This window comes from Aphelocoma coerulescens, chromosome 2 (assembly GCF_041296385.1).
Source record: "Aphelocoma coerulescens isolate FSJ_1873_10779 chromosome 2, UR_Acoe_1.0, whole genome shotgun sequence".
Taxonomy (NCBI): domain Eukaryota; kingdom Metazoa; phylum Chordata; class Aves; order Passeriformes; family Corvidae; genus Aphelocoma; species Aphelocoma coerulescens.
In genome coordinates, this window is record NC_091015.1 from 37,427,897 (window position 1) to 37,454,710 (window position 26,814).

At 35.3% G+C, this 26,814-nt stretch overlaps 1 protein-coding gene across 9 annotated transcripts in view; it reads right to left on the minus strand.

Annotated features, from left to right (window-relative positions):
* The window catches only part of LOC138106446 (diacylglycerol kinase beta), a 425,706-nt gene that overhangs the window by 242,660 nt on the left and 156,232 nt on the right, over nucleotides 1-26,814 (minus strand). For all 9 annotated transcript variants that reach the window (XM_069007051.1, XM_069007050.1, XM_069007054.1 and 6 more), the window contains 7 exons: nucleotides 23,356-23,376; nucleotides 9,131-9,284; nucleotides 7,299-7,334; nucleotides 5,787-5,927; nucleotides 3,976-4,025; nucleotides 2,577-2,651; nucleotides 1,966-2,085 (listed from right to left, as the gene is read on the minus strand). In XM_069007051.1, coding sequence (XP_068863152.1) covers nucleotides 1,966-2,085; nucleotides 2,577-2,651; nucleotides 3,976-4,025; nucleotides 5,787-5,927; nucleotides 7,299-7,334; nucleotides 9,131-9,284; nucleotides 23,356-23,376 — 597 coding nt within the window. The remainder of the gene's footprint in view (nucleotides 1-1,965; nucleotides 2,086-2,576; nucleotides 2,652-3,975; nucleotides 4,026-5,786; nucleotides 5,928-7,298; nucleotides 7,335-9,130; nucleotides 9,285-23,355; nucleotides 23,377-26,814) is intronic.

Sequence of the window (26,814 nt, forward strand, 5' to 3'; positions counted from 1 at the left end):
ATTATGTGATGGTTTAAAAAATTAAGCAGTTTTAAACATAAAAAGAAAAATAGGAGCCATTTTAAAGAGCTCATAATCAAAAATATCCTAGTGAATCACTAGCAAATTACTAGCAAATCAGCTCATGTGTAGGTAATGGACATCACATAAACAATACTTATGTATAATACAGATATTTTGGATGCTATTATAATATTTTTTCCACAACTGTGCATTTATGTCTATTAAATGCATCAAATACTAGGAATACTCCTGATGGCAGAAACACAGACCTGTGCTGATAACAGGCTGTAGAATTTTGATCACTATTTATGTATATTTAGTATTTTCATAGGAAAGCTATGTGCAGCAAGATAAATATCTAATAACTAGTAAAAATACTCAAAATGATAAAATGTTTGATAACACAGCTTCTTTCCAAGAGCTTTTGCTTTAATATGAAAATAAACTCTACAGAATGATCTGCATTAATTTATGCCATAATTTAAGGAGTTTCAAATTTAGAAAGAACGAAATGTAGACATAGAAAAGTACTCCCAGAACACCTAGACTACCTGTCATAAAAGAAAATCTGTGCTGAAAATCACTATCAGTTATCTGCTATACTGCTCGCTTGAGAGCATTTGCTGCCCATTGCTAAGAGTAATTCTGTGGAAATAATGGAACTCATCCTCACAAAGATCTGTTGTTTGATGACAGGGAAGTAATTTGACATTTTTCTTACTCAGTCTCACATATAGAATTAGGGAAGTAGTACTACAGTGATCCGGACACAATGAAAGTTATCTTCAATTCAGACATTTTACTTGTAATTTAATAAATAAGATCTTGCAAGACATAGTTCTTCTGTTCAACAAATTGGTTTGTTACCTATTTCCCTGCACAAAGTATCAATCTGAGCATTCTTTGTGCAAATAAAATAGCACAGAGCAACTACAGCAGTCTAGATTTAGTTCAAGCCATAGCACTAAATGCAGAAAATAAATATTATTTATTATTTTCAATATGTGAAAATTACTTAAGAAAAGATGAGAGGAAAAGGCTTTATTTCCAATAGCAGAAAAGCATTTGAAACCTGTGTTTTGATACATGAGTTCAAAATTAGCTCAAATACAGGACAGCAGGTGGCACTGACAGCATGCCAATCTTAGAACAGCTGTGTCGAACTGGTACAAAATTGATCATATTACATCTGTATTATCTTTAATGTGATGTTGTAAATGTAGAGAACATAAGCTCATCTTTCACAATACTCTACCCTTTGCTGTAAGTGTTCCCTTTGATATTGCTTCTTCCTATACTTTATTAACGTAGTTACAGAGATGGAAGATCTTCACAGGGATGTATCATGACAGGACAAGAGGCAGCAATAATTGCTGCAGAAGAAATTCCATCTGCACATAAGAACAAAAGATCTTTCCCTTGAGAACAATTAACAAGGGGAAAGTTTGCCAACAGAACTGGTAGAATCCACCTCACTGGAATTATTCAGGCTTGACAGGGCCCTGGATAATTCAATCTGTGGCGCTGCCTTTAATTAGGGACTGGAACAGAAGATCCCCAGAAGTTCTTTCCAGCCTAGATTGCTCTGTGACTCAGTACAGTTAGGCCACACAACCCAGTACCATGCTGAGAAGCCTAGACACTGCTCCAAGCCAGCTGTAACACACACATGGGCAGTAAAACACTCTTAACAGATAATACCACAGCTAGGAATTAACAGCATGTTGTTAGCAGGGAAAATTATTCCACTTTTTACAACTTCCAGCTCCAGAGCCAGCTTATTAGGTGGTGCTTCAAACTTGCCAGTGTCTCTCTGACACTGAAGACACTTTCATTCTTTGCATTTCATTCAACCATAGTAAAGAGGAACAAAGTCATTCTTTATTCAGGCCACAGAGAAACTAACCTGAAGGCCACAGTCAATATGCAAGCAGAAACGGGACACTATTACTTAATACTTACATTTTCTAACCCAAGAAGGACCAGGAGTGGGATTGTTGTCATTCCTCCTTGGATCCACTCTTCTAGAGAAACAGTACCATCATGATCATAGTCAATTTCTTCCATCATTTCATGAAGAATCTAAAGTTTAATGAAAAATTTCCTAAGTTATAATTTATTATTATTATTATATTCTAATATAGCAGCTTGTTAGGACATGTGCAGATCTCCAATTCTCTCATACAAAAAAAAGAAAAATATTACTTGCATGGTAGCTGTAGTAAAATGAGTGTGGACAGTTCAGAAAATGAAGTGTCATGTTCCTATTTACATTTTATTAACACCTAAAGGTCCCAAACCAAGTTGTGTCCTTTGTGCACTCACTCTTAAGAAATTTTCAGAGACAAACTGGTTGTGTTATAAAAGTTAATTATTACATTTATTGAACGTTTCATGGATCATATTTAACCAGCAAAATACTGGTAAAAGTGCTAATTCACAGTGCCATAATGGAACACAGACTATTCTCATTTCTACCATACTCACCTATATCCCATGTGAGTATGAAATATCACAAAACTTTGACAGCTGTCTCTAGCAACATAAAAAATTTGTGATAAATGGATACTTACTGGACTTAATTCAGTAATATCCCATTCAAGGTATTCTGCAACATGCATCATTTGAGCAATGATATTTTCCAGCTCCTGGAGATGAATGAAAAAGTATTATATTTAGTGTAAGGTTATAAAGAAAAATTCTACTGCAAGCAACTAATAATTCAACCATATTGCATCCAGTGGCACTATTTCATCAGCGTCCCTGAGGAAATGTACTTCACTTTGGAATCTCTTCTCAAGTGAATCTGCTTACTAGTAAAACATCCTGTATGGACTACAAAGCATTCAGGGAGGTGAAATACAGCCCCACAATCAAAGTAATTGAAAGTAGTCATAGATACTTCCTTCTTTGTTATCTTTCAAGCATCCATGTTTTCATGATCTGATTTCCACCCTGTGAAACAATCATGTAATGTCTTTAAATTCCATCACTCTAACAAATATAAATCACAACTTTCTAATAGAAATAAGGCATAAAGTGGATTCTGTAAACTACTACAGATTTATTTTCTTACCACTACAGTATTGCAATTTCCCTTGATCATGTATCACTAGGGCTTTTCTATACTCATATATACACTTTTGCTTTCTAAACATGCTCAAATGCTTATCTAGAACCATTCTGAATTCTCAATTGTATCTAGTTACCTAACTCAAATTTGGTATTGCCTAGAATTATGGTGCTGTATTTGCTTTATACCCGTATACAATTTAGCTTCCCTATTTCCCTGCAGTTTATGGCAATCCTCTTCCTTACCAATCCACTCTATGGTGTCTTGTAGATACCAGTAGACACAAAAGAAGGTGGAAAAAAACCCAAAGAAAAGTTAAAAAAGAACACTGCAAATAAAACACTTGTTTCTGATAGCTATCAGAAAAAAAAATAGTTACATCTTTCAAAATTATTTCCATCTCTCTGACTTTTCTTCAAGCATTTGGTTGGTCTACTCCTCAAAACTTTGCCCTTAATATTGTTCCTCCATTCTTAGTAACAACATGGAAGTTATAACATCTCTCCACATAAATCCACTGTGTGACTCTCACACTTACCCTTTTTAATGAAATCTTTACAAATGCTGCTTTCATACACATGTCCCAGCAGCATACTAGAATTATTGGAATCATATTAATGTGTCCCCTACAGTAATATGATTAAAAATCAGAAGACTATAGAGCAGGACTCCATGACAGCAGTGTCAGCAACTGAAAATTTATACAGTTGTAGAAGCACTATTTCTTATTGGAAAAGAAAACCCAAGCATTACTTTTCAAATGAATGAATTTTTATTGACTATATTTTATACTGCTTCTAATAATTCAAGGTAAATATAAACTTGATTTGAATTAATGTAGTTTTGCATAGTTTTGCCACGTTTACATACTCTTACAATGCAATACATAAAAACATTACCGAACTGTCCAGGTATCCATTCCCATCTGTATCATACAAGCGAAACATAACTGAAAAGAGAACAAAGAGAGAAGGCAACTCAGTTAGAATACATAACAAATACTTCTCTTTTTCATAAATAAAACCAAACCAAAACACAAAACAACTAAGCCTGAGTTTCAAAGACAAATATTAACATTTTCGTTTAATGATCAGACTAGCTGTAGACCCAACAAACAAATTGCATTTAGAATTTGCATTACAGCCACAGGATCTACTGCTTTCAAATTCAGAGTTAAATAATACCATTAATTTATAATGAGAATTCAACTGAAATCAACAGGAAAGTCTGCACACAATGGTGCAGTACAAGCTGAAGTTTATATACTAAAAAGCTACAATATGTGGTGTATTTCAACTCTGTATGACAAAGAAGAAAATAAACCCATAAAATAACCATGCCCAGAATAACATGTAGCAAATGCAATTGACCTTCAATACACAAAATATTTAAGTACCACACACATATTAGATTATGCTCTCTCACTCCTGAATCATATAGAACATAGTCGTTCGCCCATGCAGCTCCTATTGCAGGAAGTTCATGGAAAATCCCCATACTAGAATTACCATCTGCTCCTCTGTCTCTCCTCCTTTCCCTGTACCAATTCCTGACACCAGGGGAGGCAACTGATCTCCATTTCATGCCATGGTTTGAGCATTGAGCTCCTCAGAGCTCCCATAAGGCTTGCATAGCTTGCTACCATGCAGCAGTTATTACACTGGAAGTTAAATTCAGTCCTTGGATCTCAGTTTTTCTCTGCTTGTGTTCTGAATGACCATTCACATGTACATTCTCACATTTTAATCATATGATACCAAAACGGTATTACCAAATTTGGGGCGTTTGGGGGATTTGCTGTGCAGTACAAAGTTGCCACTGTAAGCTAACTACAGGTAACAAAACATCAAGATAATTCAGCAACATGTAACCTTGTATGGATTTCTTATTCTGGCAGAAGCAGCCTACTGTTTGGACATTCTATCATACTGAATATTTACTTTCCATATGAGAGCCTGATCCCACAAATCTGTTATAAACACACCAGTTATGTATATTGAAGTATATTTCATCTCAATAAGGACTATATGATTCATCTGTTTAGCCACATGAAAATCTGGCTTCTAAAATTCCACAGTAAGGAAACAGTTTTTCTTCTTTTTTTTCCTCCAGTTTATAGATCAAGCTCACAGGGGTTTTTATGTTTGTTTGTTTGTTTGTTTTAAAAGGTAGTGGTGTTGCACCTTCATGACTCATGCCCCTAATTAATGAAAAAAACCAAACAAACAACCAAACAAGTAATTTCTAACTTCCTGTGTCCCACATTCCTTCCCAATAGTGATGCTGACTTAGATCATAACTGGCTTTTCACTATTTAGTAATATTATAGAGCCCACAGCCTATATTAGCAACTATTCTTTGTTTGAATTGGGATGCTTAGTACAGGTTATTCACCCATCTATATATCTCTGAGTATACTCAGTATATTTTTTCTCAGACCTGATACTAATCAAGAGATGACAGTATAGAGAGGATTACTGTAACTACAGAATGTATAATCCTTACTCCCCATCTTAGCAAGTGCTAGATAGAACAAATTTAGTTTAAAATCTCATCATTAGCAAGAACAGAAGATCATTTCTGCAATAAGGGTCACCTAGAACCATATTTTTATAATCCATCTGCTCAAAACTGGTTCTTAAATTCAGAAACAGATTATTTGATGACTTGTGGAAATAAATATTTAAAATTAAAAAAGAACATTACATACATTCTAGCTTGTCTTCAGGTCTTCCTCTTTCTAGCAGTGACAAATAGCAAACAATATCTTTTAGCTGGATCATGTCTGGTAAATGTGAGTTGGCAGGAGTAGGAGGTCTGGATGTAGAGGTACCCTTGTTAAGCCTCAGACCTGGAAATAACCCATAGCCTTTGTTAGCCTGAACATATGATACAAGCAGAAAATGAAAACATAATTCTTGCATGCATTCATCTCTGTTTTATGTGAATCTCAGATTACTTCTTAATTTAAATGTAAAGTTTAAAACAATTCATGTTCATAGTTTATCCAGCAAAGATAGAATTAAAATTAACTATCCAAAAAAACCCGACCCAGATACGGGAATGGCATAACCTTTTTATAATTTGTGTTGATCTGATTTCATTTGACTACAAAATAATTTGGTGAAAATTTTTATTCTAGCATACTAGATGCTAAGTATTAAAAATAATCCCTACCCAACTCTGCATCCACTTCCTTGTGCTTGTAGAAGCTTCATCTAATTTATAGATTGACAACTACACTAATGGAAGATGTTTTAGTGTAAATGAAAACTCTTATAATACCCAAGTGTATTGTTATCCCAAAAACACAGCCAGATGTGTCAGTGCAGCACATATTTAACACAGAGAAGTCTCAGTAACAGACTACTGAGAAAATAAAGATAGAATTTAAATAATAGTCATAATAATTGCTCAGACATTGTGAGTAATAGCCATTCCAGCGTACCACTTGGAATTAAAGTTTCAAAATTGCCAAACTTTCTGTTTCAGGACAACATTAGTATCACCAGACCTGATGATATTACTGGAATCTACAGGACCAAAATGGGGAAAAATGGGAAGAACACAGAGAAAGAAGTAACAAAACTTTCTTTACAAGTGTTTTACATTTCTCACTGACTGAGGGTTGTCCCCTCTCCCCCTAAATTTAGCTTGAAAAACTTCATTGCAATCTGGACACATCTTCAAAAGCCTGTATTTTAAAAGATAGGTCTACATGCTATGAAGTACACGTTAAAACAATAAAATTAGGTAAATAAGAGCAAACTGGCACGCAAAAAACATATCTTGGAATCAAGTTAATTTTCATGGTTTCAGGCAAATAAACATTAAAAGTAAATATTTAAATGAATAAAAATATTTAATAAGGCAATGTTCTATTTAATGAGCTTGCATTCAGTTAAGTGTCAGTAAAACTAAGACATTATAATATTTTATTCAGTTAAATGCTAGCTTTAATCACACAACTTACACAAACAGTTCATATTTCAGTCTTATGTAAATCTTTTTCCCAGAATAAAAAGGATTATAAAACCTCGGATAGCTCTTCTCAAAAATAAATAGTCCTGAAATCCAAATGAAAAGAAATGCAAATTTTAAGGTATCTTTTAACCTATCATCAGCTGCAAGGTACAGGTTAAATTATTACTTCTTAATCAGAGCTGGGAAGGGTTGGCTGCAATGTTCTGACTTACAGATGACTTCCAGTCCTGCTGCTTACCTGGCATCTGTTTCCATCTCTCTTCAGACACCTTAACTGCAAATACAATTTATAAACAGACATGAGTGGACAGAAAGAGACTAAGTGAAGAACAAACACATAGTTGACAGATTCATGAACCCTGCAACTTTCCTTGTCCTTTTCTCTAGCTCTCATTTACCTTTCCATTTTCCAGAAGAATGTCAAATATTTCTGACAAAGTTATTTTCCAGTACAGTCGGATTTTTTTTCAATACTGGTAACATTTAAAATTTACTAGATACCCAAAAAAAAGTGTTTCCATAATCTCCATTTGCACATCAAAATGTACCAATGCACAGTTTCCCTTTAAATGTTACAATTTATCAGGATTAAACATTTAGTTTAAATAATGAACTTTAATTAAAATATAAAACCAAATTTCAAGCCCAAACAATTCTTGCAGGAGGTGAACTGCCTCTCTGAACACATTTTGTATATAACAATTTATCAAACAGTCCTTCTGGTATTATGCTAAACACATATGGAAGCTCATATTACATTATATTATTTCTGAAGTCCTTAGTAACAGAAAAAGATGAAAACTCATTACAAACTGGGAAAAGTTAGCGTGGGAGAAAAAAATTTTAGGAGGCAACTTTAGAGTAAGAAACTTAACATACAGTTTAAACAACAAAAATAATAACAGCACCATCCTTAATAATGATGTTATAATAATTACCATTTTTGTAATTTTACCACACATAAGAATAAAATATATAAAATATATTTGATTATATTAATATCTAATATAGAGAGAGAACTACAGTGTAAGTGAAGAAAGTTGAGTACAGACTATACAGGGCAGAATTTAGCTATAAATCTGACAATGACCTAAAATCAGTTGCTGTCATTCCTACAGATGAAGTGTCAAAACCATAAATATACAGTACCAGAGTCATAAAAGATGATTTTTTTAAATAACAGTAATCAGAAAATATATGTGAAAACACAGAAAAATAAATAAACATGCACCATTAAATGGCAGGTATTATTGGAATTATCAGGCAAAAAGTAGCTACAAATTTTGGTGAGTGGTTCATGTCTATTGCTGATGCTGGTCATTGATGAAATCATGATGAAAAGGTCAATGAAAAGTTAAATGGAATAAACACATGAAACCATTTGGTACCTTGTCTAAGCATTTGAGACTACTTCAATAAATTAGTCCAGCTTCTGATTTTAGGTACTGGATTTTGATAGACTTCCCAAACTGCTGAAGTACTAAACCAAGTATTTCAAGCTAGGAAAGTAACCATAAATTTCTTTAGCAAGGTTTTATAAAATTTTGTAGTTGACAGTTTTTAAAACTATTTTGCATGCCATTTTCTCTGAACTCAAAATCCCTTTTAGGGATATATTAACACTTACCCAACATTTAAAATATCAGTAGCTGCTAAGTATGTAGGATTAATAACAACAAAATCACACCTAGACAATTAAGAGAAACAGCAGCAACTGGCACAGAAACAGGAGCCTCCTGCATGATGCTTGAAGGTTTCTAAGTGTTTATACAGGAGAGTAGGCAACAAGATCACGTAACCATAGCAATCTGATTAGCATTAACATTACAAAGAATGTCCACTTGGTGTCTCAGCTGCATCATTATTGTGAATTAAAAAGACAAAACCACTTAATTTCCATTCCTTTTCACAGTATTTCCTATCATGGTTGAGTTAGTTTCTCTAATTTCACAAACACCAGAACAAAAATCCCTCCACGTATAGTTTAGAATTCCATATTTACAGCTATTAGAAGTAAAACAGCAGAGGGAGGGAACCTTTAGCTCTTATATTACTGGTTTTACTACTTACCTCCAGAAAGGTGCTGTGGTTTGTTTTTTATTAATGGGCTGCAGTGAGAGATTTTGTTCCTAAATGATGTAAAAAGATGTTCAACAAAATCATCTGGTAACTCTGCCTCCAGAAAAGTCTTCATGAACAGCTTGAACCCCTCTAAATCAATTGTCTGCAGTGAAGGGGAAGAAAACAAGAAAAATTATTGAAAGTTTTGTAAAAAAAATTCATACTAATCCATCAAATAATATCCTGTTGACAAAAACTTTGTACTGTATTTGAATATACTGACTTCTGAAGATACAGACTGGCACACCTATTCTTGAAAGTGATTATTGAATTAAGTATTACTTTGAAAATTCACAGTATTTCTGCAATATCTCAGAGCACAGTATAAAACAGCCCCAAGTAAATTCTGAGTACTTATATCAGGACCCTGAAATCAGGTTCCGTGCTCTCAAATTTCTTCATTAGCAACCAAAGGCGCCTACAGAGCTCCTAGGGATGTACTTAGTATGTCTTAGCTTTTCCTATTATTAGGCAGACAAAAAGCAGGGGATTTTTGGATGCCTAATTCAGGGAATTGACGGCCTCCTGTCTTTTCCTAGGTGGCAACATGCTTTGCCAAAGAGTTACTAATCACCCTGTCTCAAATAGGTTTGAAGAGTCAAATGAGAGTGCTTAGACATGGAGTATTACTTAGAGGGGAAAAGACCAAAAATTGTTGATTCAAACCAATTGTCACTTAGTTTAATTTGGTTTTGCTTTTGCCAGCAAGGTAAGAGCCAATTAATAAAATTCCAGTGATGATATCTTCTGTTAAAACAGCATTGTCTGCTTCAAGGAATAAAATGAATCATTGATTATCTCAAGTCGGAAGGAATACATAAGGATCATTGAGTTCAATTCCCTGCTCCTCACAGGACTACCTGAAACTAAACCATATAACCAAGAACATCATCCAAATGCTCCTTGAGCTCTTGGTGCCAGGACCAAGCTGTGCCCTGGGACACCTCTTCCACTGACCAACGGCCCTCTCAGTGAAGAGCCTTTTCCTGATGTCTGATCTGAACTTCCCCTGATGCAACTTCATTCCATTTCCTCATATCCTGTTGCTGGTCACCAGGGAGATTTCAGCACCTCCCCCTCAAGGAAGGTGTAGGCTGCAATGGGATCACAGCAATGCAAAGCATTATGATCCCATTTTATCCTGCTAATCAAGAATGGAGATAAAGGTATCCTGAAACATACTGACACAACTGCATATTTATCACTGATGCTGCTCATTACACATGTGATTTTAAAACAGCTTATCAATTATTAATCTGAAAAAACATAGTGTTACCTTGTTTATAGATCAAACAGAACAGCAACTTGTCATCATTAAATAATTAAGGGATAAAGCCACATGATACCACAAAACTATTTTGAGAAATTTCCCTGTGCTTCAGGAAGACTACATTTCTCCAAAGAAAACTCTAGTGCAACTCCTTTAGATCATCACAGTGAATGTGGAAGGAGGGAAAACACTACCAAGAATCAGTTGGAAACCATGCCAGAAAAAAGAAAATCAAAACTGAATTTTCAAAACGCCTCAGTGAATTTGCAAACTGTCAGTATAAATAATTTTTGCTATTATTTTAATATAATTTTAAGACTTAGGAGCAGAGACTTCTCTTCCCCTGACTTCTTTGACTTTTACTTTTTCAATGTATTTATGAGACATTGAAATTTTATGTCCACATTAAATTAGGTGTTTCCCATTAAGATCAAGACCTAACTGCTAAACGGTAATATTTCAAATGTGTATCATTATCCTCATGAGGCACCAACAACACAAATTGCAAAATCTGACTGCTCTTGTGCAAGTCATTATTATTATTAGGAATGCAAGATTGGCATGAGGGTCTCTCTGCTGAGCTTCTAATACAGAACATCTCATTTGAGAAAGAAGTGCAGCGAAAGCAATAACACTCTCACCTCTTCAAGACAAAAATAGCAGAGGCCGAAAAAAATTGCACACAATGCTCAAGATGGGTGTAAAACAGAAATAATCACCTTGGACATGGACTTGCTATCTTTATGTCACCAGACAGTTTCAGCCACACGCTTTTACTTTGGCAAATCATACACTGTTTCATTCGTGCTACAAACTTAACATTTTTTCTCTCTGATAAAACCACTGACATCTAGTTCACTGTTTATAAACTATGAATCACAATAGCAAAAGGGTTTGTCTCAGCATCCAAGTAAACCAATAATTAGTTACACTAATATACACTATATAACTGCATTTTTTATCCGCAAGCATAACAAACACATAAATCACTAAATCAACTGACTTTACACAATGTGAAATTGCTTTGTTAAATTGTGCATTAATGAAATGGGTCTTAGCTATTTCACTAAATGATATACACAAAAAAAACCAGCTAAGTGTAAAAGGAAACTAAACCCAAGTCATAACCCCATTTAAACTAAGGTTTATGGATAGACATATAAAATATCTTTGCATTACATTAATCTTTTCTTTATTTACCTCGTCTGTGGATTTTATGTATATGTTGCAAAAAAATATTCTTTGAGTTCAGAGCCACCTTAGATTTTTAAACTGCTGAGTAGCATTGGTCCTTCAAGCTGCCAGCACTAACTAAATCCCTAAGGCTACATTTTTTCCACTTTTGGGTTCAGAATTGTATCTGTGTAGAGAATTGGATAAATAAATAAGTTTGAAATTATGTACTTTTTTCTTCCTGAAGACTCATTCTCAAAGATGTTCAAACTTTTCAATATTTTGTAAAGAGGGTCACACACTATCATTCAAGCCAGCATCCTCCAACACATGCTCCAAACCTCAAGAAAAGGCAAGAGATACTATAATAACACATGACTTGGCTGCCATGTCCATTTATTTATATTTGACATCTTGACTGCCACCAATCACAGTAGCTCAGCAAAGGACAACAGAAAGTGTGTGGTTGTTCTAAAGGTTGTTCTACAGTCAGATTTGTTCAGCTGAAAGTGCTTTATCCTCTGTTCTAGCATGCTCTGTGACCGGTATTCCCCCAGGGAAGCAGCAATATTCATACAACCAGAGTTCGGATGTTCCACACCCAAGAGCTTTCGAATTATAACAAAAGTTAGTCAGGAGTTGGCAAATGACTTGAATACACATCAGAAATGTTTAAAATGGCAGATGCAAATGTTTAAAATGCAGATGCAAAACCACATGCTGTATGCAAAGAATGTGTAAAACTAGTCCTGCCTATGGGAGATCTCTGTGTAGAGCCCTGTGATTAGGTTCTCGCCTAAAACTCCAAAATCTGTGATTCTAATACTCCATAGCTGAAAAACATTCTAGATGACCTAACATAATTGGTGTACATTATCCTATTAGAAGTGAGCTCTAAAATAGTATAGTCATTTCTGGATATTTGTTTTTGTAAATGTATATACAGTAAATAACAGAACTAAGCTAGAATATGGCAGATCTAGGAGCAGTTCAGATCATCCATCACGTTTCACAATGAAAAAGAGTGATCTTTAAAAACCAGGCTCACTTTGAAATTGCTTTCAGTCCCCTCTCTATCATCTCTCTTTCATTGTAATATACATAACTTATAGAAAAATGGAAGAATTTCTTAAAAGAAATCCTGAGAGGAGCACTGTAGAAGACAGAGGTGTTAGAGCATTCTCACCAAGCAGAGTATGGTTCACTTAGAACAGAGCACCTTAAGATGAAAAACATTTGCTCAGCTTAATTTAAATCTACTTTCACAATAGAGGAAACAACACACAATATTATAGTCATTTCTCTATTCTGCAATTATACACAATTTTTCTTTTTTCCACATTGAACTTTACCATTCTGAAACAGCGAAATGCTGCAGCAAGGAACTACCCTTCCTTTAATTACCAGCATTTTCCCCCAACCCCAGTCACTTTTCAAATGTATTGTACAATGTTTTGGTAAGCAGAAGGGCAAAAAAAAGGAAAGCAGAGAACAATCATTTTCCACCTTAAAATGTATCATGCTTGATCTTCCTTTTAAATCTCACTGTCATTATCAGAAGTTCTCAAATGAAAAGTTCAGAGAATTTTGGTATGGTTTGAAAATAATTTATTTATGCTAATGAATTCTCAAACATTAATTAAACAGTTCAAATCAATAACATCAGAATAATATATAAACCATAATGGTGGATGTGGTTTTCTTAAGCATGCAGGCTAATTGCTTAATTTTCAACAGTTGCTTGCCTTCCAGAAGCTCCAGCTGAATTTAAATGAACCTGAGAAAGAAGGATTTAGCATTTCAAAGGCATTTTCCATGACGTTTCCCAAGTGAGGGGATGAGAGCGTGAGAGGATGCACCAAACTGACAACAATTAGCCTGGCACATAAATTAATTCATTCCATTTCACAAGAGACTATCAGGGCATAGAGAGACTATGATCACAAATTTAGGGACTTCAGGAAAATTTTCAACATAACAAAGAGATAAAATATGACATAGTTGAATCAGAAAAACATGAAAGAATTTTCAAATAATTTGGCCTAAATCTTCTGAGGGAGTCTAAAAGAAGAAAAAAATCTGTGCAGTTTTAGCTTTGACTCTAATAAAAAGGGTACCAAAATCCTTGCCTGTAGGTCTCAGAAAAATAAAGGGTTTTATACTAATCATATAAAATTGAATTTCTATTTTTACATGTCAAACTGACTCACCAAGTTTACTGGAACTCCTTTTCTTATGTTTTACAAAAAGAAACTTTACAAAATAAGACTTCTGGTATTACTGGGTAATAAAATTTCATTTGGTAATGAAAGATTTTGATATAAGTCCAGAGAAGTACACATTTAAAACCACCACTGAGTTTCAGCTAATTTAAACCATAAAATTAATATAAAATAATTGTATTATATTTTTAGAAGTAGTTAGTTCCTACTTATAGATTTTATCGATATTTCCAAATACCTGAAATTAAGAAAAAAAATTTAAAATTATATATCCACCTTGGAGAAAAGGAAAGGAGAAGGAACAGAAGACATAAGCAACACTGCAGAAATTTAACTTTAAAATTATTTTTGGCAAGTAAAATGTGTAAACTATAAAACAATTTTCATCTTTTCTGAAAGCAAACATAGAACTGGACTCCCTATGACTCAATGCATAGGGATATTAAAAATGTGCATCTTTTCCTACACAATAAATTGTCAGGGAAAATCCATAACCTTTAATTAACCACCCACAAAATTTCAAAATTAAAATCCTAGCCCTAAACTTCCAACCAGCATTTATTCCATAAGTATTGGGAGTTTTTTCCCCTCTACGCTCCTTCCAAACTGATAAAGAAGAAACAGACCAAAGTTTACAATGAGGTCTATGTCGCTGACTGGCCACAGAGAAGAAGGTTCTCAGTATATACGTTCACAAAAAAATAGAATCATCTACAAAAACAAAAAATGTGCTATGCACCAAGTACAACTGAGACCATCACTTCCTTCTGAAAGCACAGAAAAAGTAACAGATTTTCCCTCTTGTGGGGGAAAAAAATCTCCTGGTAAAGACAACTCGCCTGTGGGAGTCACCTGGCTGATTTCCCATTTGCCTGAGGAAATTCAAACCTGTGTCTCTTTCTCTAAAGAGCATCCAAGTATCAGGAAAGAGCTGAAGAGTCACTGAGGGCAAAAAGAAGGTTTCTGTATGTCTATGCCAACAAAATTTTTAAATATTTATTTGTAAAAATGTGACTGAACAAATTACGGATAAACTCCTATGAATGAGGTGATCTGAACATGCACTCACAGAGATGTATGAAAAAAGAGGCCAAAATGTTTCCGCTGTTAAGGCAGTACTTCTGGACACATGAACAAATTTAAGATGCTTAGGTGAATTTTAAAGAAAATAGACGAGACAAGTTTTTATTTCTTCTCTTTTTTAAATTGTCATAACAGAGTTGGATGCTATCTTTACTCAGAGAGCAAATAACTCATTCAGGATCCACGCCTATGCTAGAAGAAACAGAACAAATATATGTATTGCATATCTAAAAATAAATATTCATCTATACATACTACCATATATTAATTCTAAATGAAGCAGTGAACAGCAAATATAGATTGCTCAGTGAGGTACTTCAGTGCCTCTGGGACTATAACATGTCATCTCACATCCTGCATATATTTTACAGTTAAATTTAGGGATGTATGCATTAGTCCAAAAAATCTATCAGTTGTGGGGTTTTTAATGTAAACGACATGAAAAGATTACATACAAAAAATTCCATCAGTGCAAATAACTCACTGTACACTCTCTTATTATTAAAAACAGAAGAAGCAGTTTTCATTACAGTGAAACAAAGCAGACTAATCTGTCTTTATTTCCACATATCCACATACTACGAGAACATTCCTGCCATGATGTCCAACTAAGCAAATATAGAGAGATTTGCCCAGATCTGTAGTTTCAACTGAATTGTTCTTGGTAAAGAACCCATACCCAACCAATGTGTTGTGGTGGAAATTTTTCTGAAGGTTATGGCTTATGGCATCCTTGACTTCACAAGGAAGCTACAAACAATTAGGATTTGCTCTGCCAACTCCCATTATTTTGGAGAAAATTCCATCACTCAAATAGCCCTTTAAGAACCAGGATGAAACAAAAATAATTAGGCCAATAATTATCCTCATAATATTATTCTTAGAATAACAGAATACAATAAAAGTTTATCACGGAACTCTGTTATGCCTTACGCATTTTGTAAAATATGAAAATATAAAACTAAAGCATCACTAGCTATATGGATAAAAAGCAGCAACTGCAAAAGATAATACCATGCAGCACCTATTTTACTTAAAACAAAAGTCTGGAAAGAAAGAGGCAATGCCATTTGCATATAGACTGAGTTTGTGTGGAGGCAACATCCGGGCCATGCAAGACAGGTGGAAATTATCAGTCTTTCCTCCAAACTTGTTTACAACCCTATCTCCTTTGCATCTCTGCTATCAAGGATGCATCACTGGGTAACTATGTGTTGGGTGGGGAAGAAAGCTGAGATTGAGCTACAGACCCCAGATTTCAACTCAGAGATTTCAACCACATCTGTAGGCAACCTACTCGGACAGCTGCCTGACACCATATTATGGAAAATGGTGGTGGAGCAGACAAAAGGAGGTTTCTTTTGAGTTATAAAGAATATTCTGCACTCAGTGGGAAAACTGAGATAAGATGTAAAAGTAGATTCTCAGAACACTGAAGTTCCTTCCTCCCCAGCTGCTAAAAGCTCCTGGCAAACTGTTGAGCAGCTCACCATGCATTCTGAGATATTTCACTGTTTTCCTATAATCATACATTTAAAAAGCCAGCTATGTAGAAAATTCTTTAGCCTGGCCTTTTGTTGTTCTTCTACATCTCAGAAAACCTCTGCTATGAAGATTGGCTGAGAGAGCTGGAGTTGTTAAGCCTGGAGCAGAGAAGACTTTGGGGAGACCTTATCGCACCTCTCAGTCCCTAAAGGGGGCTAAAGAGAAAGCTGGTGAGGGACTTTTTGCAAGGGCAGGTAGAGAAAGGACAAGGTTTAATGCTTTTAAACTGAACAAGCGTAGCTTTAGGACAAATATTAGGAAGTTCTTTATAGTGAGGATGGTGAGGCACTAGAACAGGCTGCCCACAAAAGTTGTGGATGCCCCATCCCCTGCAGTGCTCAAGGGCTCTGAGCAACGTGGTCAAGTAGAATGTGTCCCTGCCCATAGCAGGGGTCTTGGAAATAGATGATCTTCCTTCCCAAACAATAAGCTGATACTATTTTACCCTGAATCTGAACACTAGTTCATCCTTCTTAAGATACCACACGAAATCACATGAAAGAACAGTAGGCACACATAAAAAGACACATTTGAACAAATGGCAATCACTGAACTAGAAAAAAATAATTACTAAGAATCTTAACTTTAAAGAAGTGGAAGTCACAAAGAAATTAAAGACCTGGCAACTGTTTAAATACAGTTTTCAGGATAAATGACATATTTCAAGAGATTTTCCAGGTTGACACTGATTACTTTGACTAAAGAATTCACAACTGTGAAGAAACAAAACCATTAAAATAGTTTAGGGGTTTTAGATGCACTAAAAATCTCACTTTATTCATAGTCAAAAAAGTAGTCTGGAATTTTTCTTCTTCTGTTACGGCATAAAATACTGCAAACCTGACAATAAAGCAGGCACTATTTTCCATAGTATCATGACCATATGTGAATTTCTTGGCAGTGTATCCAATGTATCTCATAGATGTGTGATAAGATGCTTTTTATCTTATGAACATCACTAAAGAAAGCATATCTCTTACTTCTCTTTCTACTCTACACCAACAGCATAAAGCAAAGCTCTTGCTTCCCACACTACAGTTTCTTTTGAATCCCAGATAAGCAGACTATAAGGGACTCCAAGGATAAAGAAATGTGCATCAGTCTATGCTTAACATGCTTTAAAAAATCTCCAATTACCATGATAAGAGTTCTGTTTCTTCTCAAGCACTCACTGATAAGTGCATTACTCTAATTTAGCGCTGCTTCATAGAGGGTGAGTCTCAGTCTCAGGAAGAACAGGAATTGAAGGACTGATTTTCAAGTAGCAGTTATGACTTTGCTTGACAAAATAGCAGACACTTTCAGGTTTCTTCTAGTTTTGAATCAGACATATATAGGCCAACACTCAGCTAAAACCACAGGTCTTTATCTCCTGTTTATGGCTACAACAGGCTATGGAGGTGCCTTAAAATATCTGATCCTGTCCCAAGCAGCAGAATGGCTTCTAACACCTTGACAACAGAGAGGAAGAGGCTGAACTCCACCTACAAACACTGTGTGTATTTGACTTCTTTGTTTCTCCTACAATAGTTAAGCTGTTCAATTTTACAATTTGCTTTTCTGCTTTACTGATAGTAAACACAGATATGTAAGATCAAGAAAAATCCAAATATGCATGCATATTTTGAAGATTTATGCATTTTGTGTATGTTCTGTGCCAACACACAGAACTCTACATGGTATAGACATCAAAAGCCAGTATATCCCAATACTGAGAATACAGAAAACATGGTTTCTCAGTGAAAAATAGGATATATACAAGGAAATTTGTGCCTCTTTTTATATAGAAGTTTTTTAACTATGCTGCATAATATTTTAACTCCTACCATACTAAGACATTTGAAAAGAACCAACAATTTATTAAGAAAATGGAAGCTTTTTGACTCAAGATCTATCCTAACAACTGCAATAAAGGAGTTCTAACTGTCTCCTGTATTTTCCTAGCTGGTGTAAAGGCAACAACCAGCTCTTCTGGATGATATGTAGAAAGAAGGGAGAGCTGCTGTATCACTCTCTTTCTCCTCACAAGACACCAAAAAATTAATAGTCTCTTGACGAAAGAGTTGCCATTGTGGATGGAGCAGGGCAGGGAGGGGTAGAATAACAACTTCTTTTATTCCTCCCCACCACACTGGCCACATAAATGGGAACAAGACACGATCTAGTGTTTGAAGTTAATCTCCTCCCATAAATTCTTTTAAAATACCACATTCTCTTTGGTCTTTTCTTCTTTTAGATTTGTACAAAATATTTCAACATAAGCCACTATTTTTATCATCCTGAAAAACAGAAGGTAATAGAGAAAAGAAAAAAAAATCATTCATTTCAAGAGACTTCCACAACATATGGTTTTGATTTATTAAAAAGACCATTTCACAGATAATGGAAAGAGAATTATGTTGAAATGTAATTTTCAATTATTTACTTTTTAAATTATGTTGTCCAATCTCCAAATGGTGCAAAAAATATAATCAGCTTTCATCTACTGACAGTAATTGCTCTGGGTTATTTTTTGGGGTTGAGTAAGTTCCTTTAACTGATTATTTCTTTTTAAACTACTTATATTAACCTAATATGTGAAAAAGGAACTGTTAAGTAAGAGTAGATGTTACAGGGCCTTGATTCACACATAGTGCTATGACAACAGGGGCAAACGCTTATGCGAGTGCATTAGTGACAATTACATGATTAACTGTGAACACCAATGCTAAAGCATTCCCACAAAAGTCAAAGTCTTGAAGATTTATTGATCATCACATTTCAAAACCTGCTGTTGTTTTGATAAAAGATGTGGAAAAAAAGTAGAGAGACTATATATATAGAGAGGATTAACAAGTTAAAACCCAGGAATCACATGAGAATGCGTTAAGTTTTTGGTGTTTAAAATGTATTTCTCACGTTCATAAGGCAGAAATTAAAATAAAATTTGGAATTCCTCATGAAGACTGGCTTTGTGCATCAAGGTAAAATCTGGTTTAAATTCAAAATCCTTAGCATTTTCTGCTCAAAGCATTCCATTAAATACAGTTTTTACATAATTAATTTTGAAAATTCTAGTAACCAAATAAAACTATTTCTTAGCTATATCAGCATTCAAATTCTTATCTACTGAAATGAACGTTTAAAAAAAAATCTAAAAACCCCACATGCTCTCACAGGCTGCTCCTATGAAATACTCCATATGGACAAACTACATTTGGATATTACCAATACACAGACATATATTACTGCCAAAATTTTCCCTCAGCTCTTCAAAGAAGTAAGCTCAACAAAACATCTAAAATGGAAATGGGAAGAACTCCATTTTTATGCAATAATTAGATTTTTAAGCATAACATTCTCATGTTATTAAAATAAATTGATGCTAATTACCAAAATAAGTCTGGAATGTATTCACCAGCTACTGCAGTCTCATCACAATCTTACATGCAGGTAATAAAAACCAAAAAATTTTTATCAGCAGGTTTTCTTTAGTACATGATTCTATGTGTGCATATCCATAAGTACTGCACACATACGTACTTGTATTTAATATGTAACTTTCCCTAAATATGCTATATTTACTATACAGAGGTGGGGTTTTTTTTAAGAAGAGTGGTAAATCACATACTTTTAGAATATCTTGTTGGAGATTATCATTCAGAGTCTACTTGAAATTATTATATACCAAATAACGTGAAAAGTAGATAGTTTGCATTCTGCCCCAGAAGAATTGGTCAGGAAAAATGGGTTAGGTGGCATGGTTCAGACAAAAGCCAAATAAAATAGCAAAATGAATGAATCCCTGAAAAAAAGTCAGTTATGACAAAAAGTTCTGGTTGAACAATTAAGCTGCTTGTGAAGATTGTGTAAAGACCTACTCACAGAAAAACATGTCTGCATTGGCATCTTCATAATGCAGCTAAAAGTAGGAAAAATCACTTCTCTATACATGTTGTATGGTAATGGTATTCTCACATATTTCACCCGTATTGACCCTATCTGTGCATTACAAATTTTTGTGGAGGTTATTTCAGCTACATTTATTAAAAATACTTGCTATAACACTTTTAGTAAGAAAAGTAATATGTGACAATGTCATGTTACCAGTTATTGTTAATCCCGCCCTCTTTAAAGTTTTGAAGAATACAAATTAATAAACTTTCACTTCATGAATGAATGGTTTGCTGAGATTTAACCAAACCTGAGCCCAGCTGGAACCTTCACTTGGATTAATCACACCAATAGAAAAACATTTAAAATGCCCCATTCCATTTGTCAACAAGTTACATCCACTTTATACTACGTAAATGTAAAGATTTTAGTAAAAGTGGAACTATACTAATTGACCTAAGTTTGAGTTTCTCCTCACCAGTATTTAAAAGTACAGCTTAGAAAGAATTAAAAGGATATGAGCAGTGGCATCTGTTCAATTATACATGTATACATTCATATATATCAATACCTGTATTGCCCAAGAAAACTTCAAGACATTTGTTGATTAATTCTTGCAATAAACTATGATTTAAAGTATTTTCCTTATATTTTGTTTTTCTATGCAGTTTCATAAATATTATCTAGATGCCACCATGCACATGAATCAAGCATAGCTGAAGCTATCATGAGAAAAAAACCAACACAAAACATAATATATTGTTCTTCATAAAGAAAACAAATTACACCCCCTCACCATAATCAAATAGTCCATCTAAAGCTCTTCAAATTGTCTTTTTTAACACGTGACATGTAGACAAAAGTGGTAATAGGTTCATGAAGTTAAAGCATAAGGTACTGTGCAACACAAAAATGTAAAGGAAAAAAAGGATAAAAATAAGTTCTTAAGGAAGAGAAGTGTATCAAAAGGAAAGGAGGATATCAAAGAGGGAGATTAGTACTAGTAGCACAGACTGAGAAAAGGAGAAAGACCAGCAAAGATCATAAAAAATGTTCTAACCCAAACAGTTTTGCAGCAGAAATTGACTATCTGAAGTATTTTACACCTCAATGCCCTGAACACACTCCACAGAAAGCAGGCTCACAGCCAGACTGCCAACATCTCTGCCTGGCAGGCTTCCCAACTCTCTAGGTATCCAGAAAGCTTTCCCTAGAAATTTTGCCCATGGAGCCAGAAACACAGAGTACCCAGTGTCGGAAACCTAGAGTTTACTGCTGGTGACACACATAAGATGCTACATTCTTTTCTTTTGTAGCTATAAAGATACAACTTAAGCTTCTTACATGTGAAGGACAGGCTTCTCCTACATTATATATGCTATAATTCTGCACATCCTACTAACCTTCTGTAAATTAGTTTCAATTTGAGTTCACTTCATCCCATCATTTGGACAAAAGTAGAAAGACGTGGCTTCTGCAGTACCTTTTTTAAAGAAAATTAAATCTTCCTATCTGCAGTAGAAATACTTCACTTAATACATTATAATAAGGCAAGGTTTTTTACAGTAATTTAATATCTTCTGTCACATTAAAGAACATCGCTGAGGGAAAGAACACAAAATATGCTTTCAAACTATATTCCTGTGTGCTTGAAATTTTAACTACTTTTCCACTTATGTCAACAGGCCTAAGAAACTACCTCTTCTTACAAGTTTTGTCTTCTTTTCAGACTGCCATGGCCACAGGAACACTATTACAACATCCCAGTAACATCCTTCTCCTCTTCATGCCCAAACCACAATGATGCTTTGCATTCACCTTTGGTCAACTACATACACGTTAATTTATCTGACAATGCCAGTGGTACCAGGGTACGCTACACTGCGGCCTGCACACGAGCATTTCATTCCATTTACTATAGTCCACAACATCATCAAGTTTTTCCCATGTGATATTAACTCCCAAATTTCGTTTAGTTTGTTGATTCTATTAGTATTCATCTACTCATCTGACAAAGTAATTAGCTAAATACTGATGAGATTATGCTCAAGATTAGTCACAGATACACTGTTTTAATGTTGCAACCTCTTTCAGAACCCTCTGCAGTCAGTCTGTTAGCTTGTAAAAAAAAAAGATAATGTTGGTCATCTGAAGAAAGTCCTTTTATGATTGGGCAGTTCTGATCTTACTAACACATCTCCAAAAGCTCAACTGGCCTCTGACCCCAGAAACTGAGGGGTTCCTATAAAACTAATGCTTTCACTCTCTTGACTTTCTCATTGTTCGCATGCTCTGGCTGCCTCTTCCCTGAACAGCAGAGCCAGAGCTTTTTAACACCTTTGTGCTATGAAGAAAGAATAACTAGGTCACTTAAAAAACTAGTCCATTTGATTAGTCCTTCTTCCCTAGGTTTTTTTTTTCCTGTTTTACTTTTATACCTGGATTTAGGCCAATGAAGTTTCTCAGGAGTAGCTTCTCCTGAGTAGTAGCTGATGTTCAGCATTTTAGCCATTTCTCTTGCAATTGCTGTAAAGTCACAATTGCTTAAAGCACACTATAAGCCTAATTCAAATTATTAAATCTTCAATTTTAAGCCTGCTCCATATGAATGGTATTATATGGTTATAGAAATTGGTATTTAATATTTTTTCCTGAGACATATTCTTTCATTTCAGAATAATACAGATCATTACAAGATCTCACAGTAAAGTGAAATTTCTGTGAAAAGTATGGAACAAGTAATTTATTTGCTCTTGTTTCTCATATTCAACTCAATTAATGTTAGTAAAATTATGTACTGTGAATGACAAAAATGAAGTTCACCTAGTGAAAAATTCTGCCACCAGAAAAGGAGTGCACTCTGCTTTCAGATTTAAATATTACTCTGTTATCTGAAAGAATAGCCACATGCAGTATTTATTAATAAGTACATCTCAGTGGAAGCTTACAAAATAAAAGATACTGCACCTACGCAAAAAGAAAGACAAAATCAAATTAGCATTACTTACTTGATTAAGTATATCTTGTTTCTGTAACACATGCAAGGAAAGAGAGAACATACATACATTAGTGCAGTGTCATAACACTCAAGCTCTGTTTTTTATAATAAAAATATTTTTAGTGAAAGGTTAGTGATTTAGATGAGCAGGTTTAAGACATTTGATAGAATATCCCATTTTCTTACATTAGCACATAAGTCAAGAAAATGGTTCTAAGTCAGCATTCTAGTCTTGATTAGACAGTGTAAGCAATTTATTTCTAAACATGCAATGACAGATAACCAAGAAAGAAAAATAAATATAATATTAGTCTTTCAACCCTGCGTACTTTTAAAAAGCATAAAAAATTAATTGTTACCAAGAAGAGTCATAAATTAAACAAATTATCAGAACTGAATAATTCTAAACTCAAAGTGGGAAGGTCATGGAGCAGATGATTCTCACTGCCATCACATGGCACATACAGGAGCACCAGGGGATCAGGCCAGGCCAGCCAGATCTTCAGAAAGGCAGATCTTGCCTGACTCACTGGTCCTTGACACCTAAACTCCTTCTATGACAAGGTGATCTGCTTAGTAGATGAGGGAAAGGCTGTGGATATTGTCTACCTAGACTTCTGTAGAATCATTATCATTAAGGGTGGGAAAGACCTCTAAGGTCTTTAGTACAGCCTTTGACACTGCATTCTCCTGGAGAAACTGTCTGCTCATGGCTTGGACAGGTGCACCCTTTGCTGGGTAATAAACTGGCCAGGTAGCCAGACCTAGGGAGTGGTAGTCAGTGGAGTCATATCCAGTTGGTAGCCAGGCACAAGTGGTGTTTCCCAGCACTTACTAAGTCCTGGATAATATCTTTATCAAGGATCTGGGCAAAGGTATTGATGCCTTAGGTTTTAACTTTCATATTTTTCAAATCCTGTACTGCCTAGTGTGTAACTCTGAAGTTTCTTGTAGCCTGTTAACTTCTGCTCTCTCGTGCTAGGCAGACATAACAAAGCCTCTCCAGGGCTGTTCTCCAAGGACACTCAGACTGTCCTAGGCCCAAAGAGTATAAACCAAAAGCCTCTAAGGGGGGCAAGCTGAGGGGAATTACATCATTAAACTGAAGCTCTAATTGGAGAATTAACCCTGATACGCAAATGAACCAAACCTATAAAAGTGTGAAGAACTCATGACCTGTCATCCATCTTGGGGTCTGTCTTGGCAGTAGCCTCTGGCCCCAGGGGGTACCTTTGAAGGCCTTTCAAATAAATACCTGCTTTTATTCCCTTACTCCTGTCTAGTCTCTGTTTCTAGTTGGCCTCTCAAGGCATCAGCATGAATTGCACCTTAGTCAGTCTGAAGATGATGCCCTGTTGGGCAAGAGCTTTGATTTCCTACTTGAGGGTAGGAACGCTCTGCACAGGGATCTGGACAGGCTGGATCAACTGGCTGAGGTCGATGTCATGAGGTTCAACAAGGCCAAGTGCTTGGTCCTGCACTTGGGTCACAATGAGCCCAGGCAGCTCCAGGGGCTGGCGGAAAAGTGTCTGGAAAGCTGCCCAGCAGAAAAGGAGCTGGGGGTGCTGGTTGACAGCCAGTTAAACATGGTGCAGCATGTGCCCAGGTGGCCAAGAAAGCCAGTGGACTTCTTGGTAAACAAAAAATTAGGATGCACTCAGAAAGGATGACAACACTAGGACCACAAGCACACAATGCTTGTAATGGGCAACACAACTGCCCATTTTAACAGTCTGTAGCTCTATCTGCTTTCCTAAGTCTTGCCAACCAATTCAACGCTCCCCTCAAAGTGAAATGATTGAAATTAATTAATATAAATAGATCTCAAATGATGAAAAGAATATTTATCAATCACAGCTTTCCTAGAGTCTGGTCTTAGCCTACCTATGTGCCTTATACCACGTAAAAAAATCCATTCTTAATTACCTATTTGATATTGACTTAGAGAAGAAGGTGAAAGGGCAGGTGTTCAGTAGCATTTGTGAAATTTTAGGCATCTCCCTTAGATTGAAATGAGAAAGTAAAAGCTCCATAAATAAACTCCCTATAGTAGATAACTTTCTGATAAGTAGATACACCATTTCCACTAAACCCAAAATCCACTCACTGAACAAGATATAAAATAATATAAAAACAAACCAGATTATTTCAGGTTGCAAGTTTTGAGTACCAATGGCTTTTCTTTTGCTATTTGCATTCCATTAGATCAGCTTGTGATAAAAAACTTCTCTGTAAAACCAATGGAGCAGAATAAATTCCTGAACCCTTTAAATATATAAGTAAATATTTAAATAAATATATCACTCTTCTAAATTTGCCATAGCTCTATGTCGCATGTTTACTGCTAAAAAACTGGCATCATCTTTTGGTACTTTAAAAAAAAATGGGAGTATTTATAAGATAATGATCTAGGAAAGAGAGAGGTAAAATGGAAATATGATGGTATCCTCTACAAAACACAACAACAAAACAGCAGTGCTGTCCAGAATATATGGAAATAAATAGCTGCACTAAGATTGATGCCAGCTGGATCAGTTAATTTTTGTCATCTCATTTACAGATAATAATTAATTACTTACACCCAATCCACAGTCCTCATCCAACCACATAAAATCAACTTGCAAATCATTCTGTAAAGAGTTTATCCACACAGCAGGCTGAATGCATGCCAAAAATATGGACACACCTGTGCAAAGGCAGTTCGCTTGTCATAACAGAATATTCACTCAGTGGCAGAGGAAATTTCAGCCACTTTGCTTCCAGTTCTGCAGTTTACGGCATGAACCTTGAGCTAACAAATCTTACCAGACCCAAAGCAGATTTGTTGCTAGCCAGGTTTTCTTTATGTTGCACTCTATGAAGTCTAAGTGCTAAGCAGCAAAGTTCAAAAGCTGTCAGGGTCAGCCTAGGTCCAGTATTGACCCAGGAGTAGTGAATAGCTTGATTCCTGCTGAAGACATTGAAGTCATCACAGGGTGTCTGTCTTGAATTCCTTCCTCCCCTACCCTCCTCCTGTCCTGCTCCCTGCCCTGGATATTCTGCTGCTCTATAATTCCTGGATGTTTCAATACACTGGTAGAATTCTGCAAACGAATAGCTGTGAAATGAAGAAGAGGGAGATACCGTGCAGAGTCACAGACTCATCTCACGACCAATTGTGCTTATTATTTCCAGCTTTGCACAGATTTTGCCAATTCACCTGGCTTCAGTCAGAACAGTTTTCCTGGGTACCCATCTTGCCATGACTCAACTTCCATGTAGCCCCAAACTGGAAAAATTACTTGGTTAAAAGAGACTAATCACACCACTTTCAGTAATCATGTTTATGGACAGTTGATAATTTGAAAATATGTTACCTATGAGGCAACATATTATTTAAATATGCATTAAATGCACAGTTATTTTTTACTTTAACAGGGTACACTTCACAAAACTGAACATGTTTTGTTATGTTGATAACATGTATGAT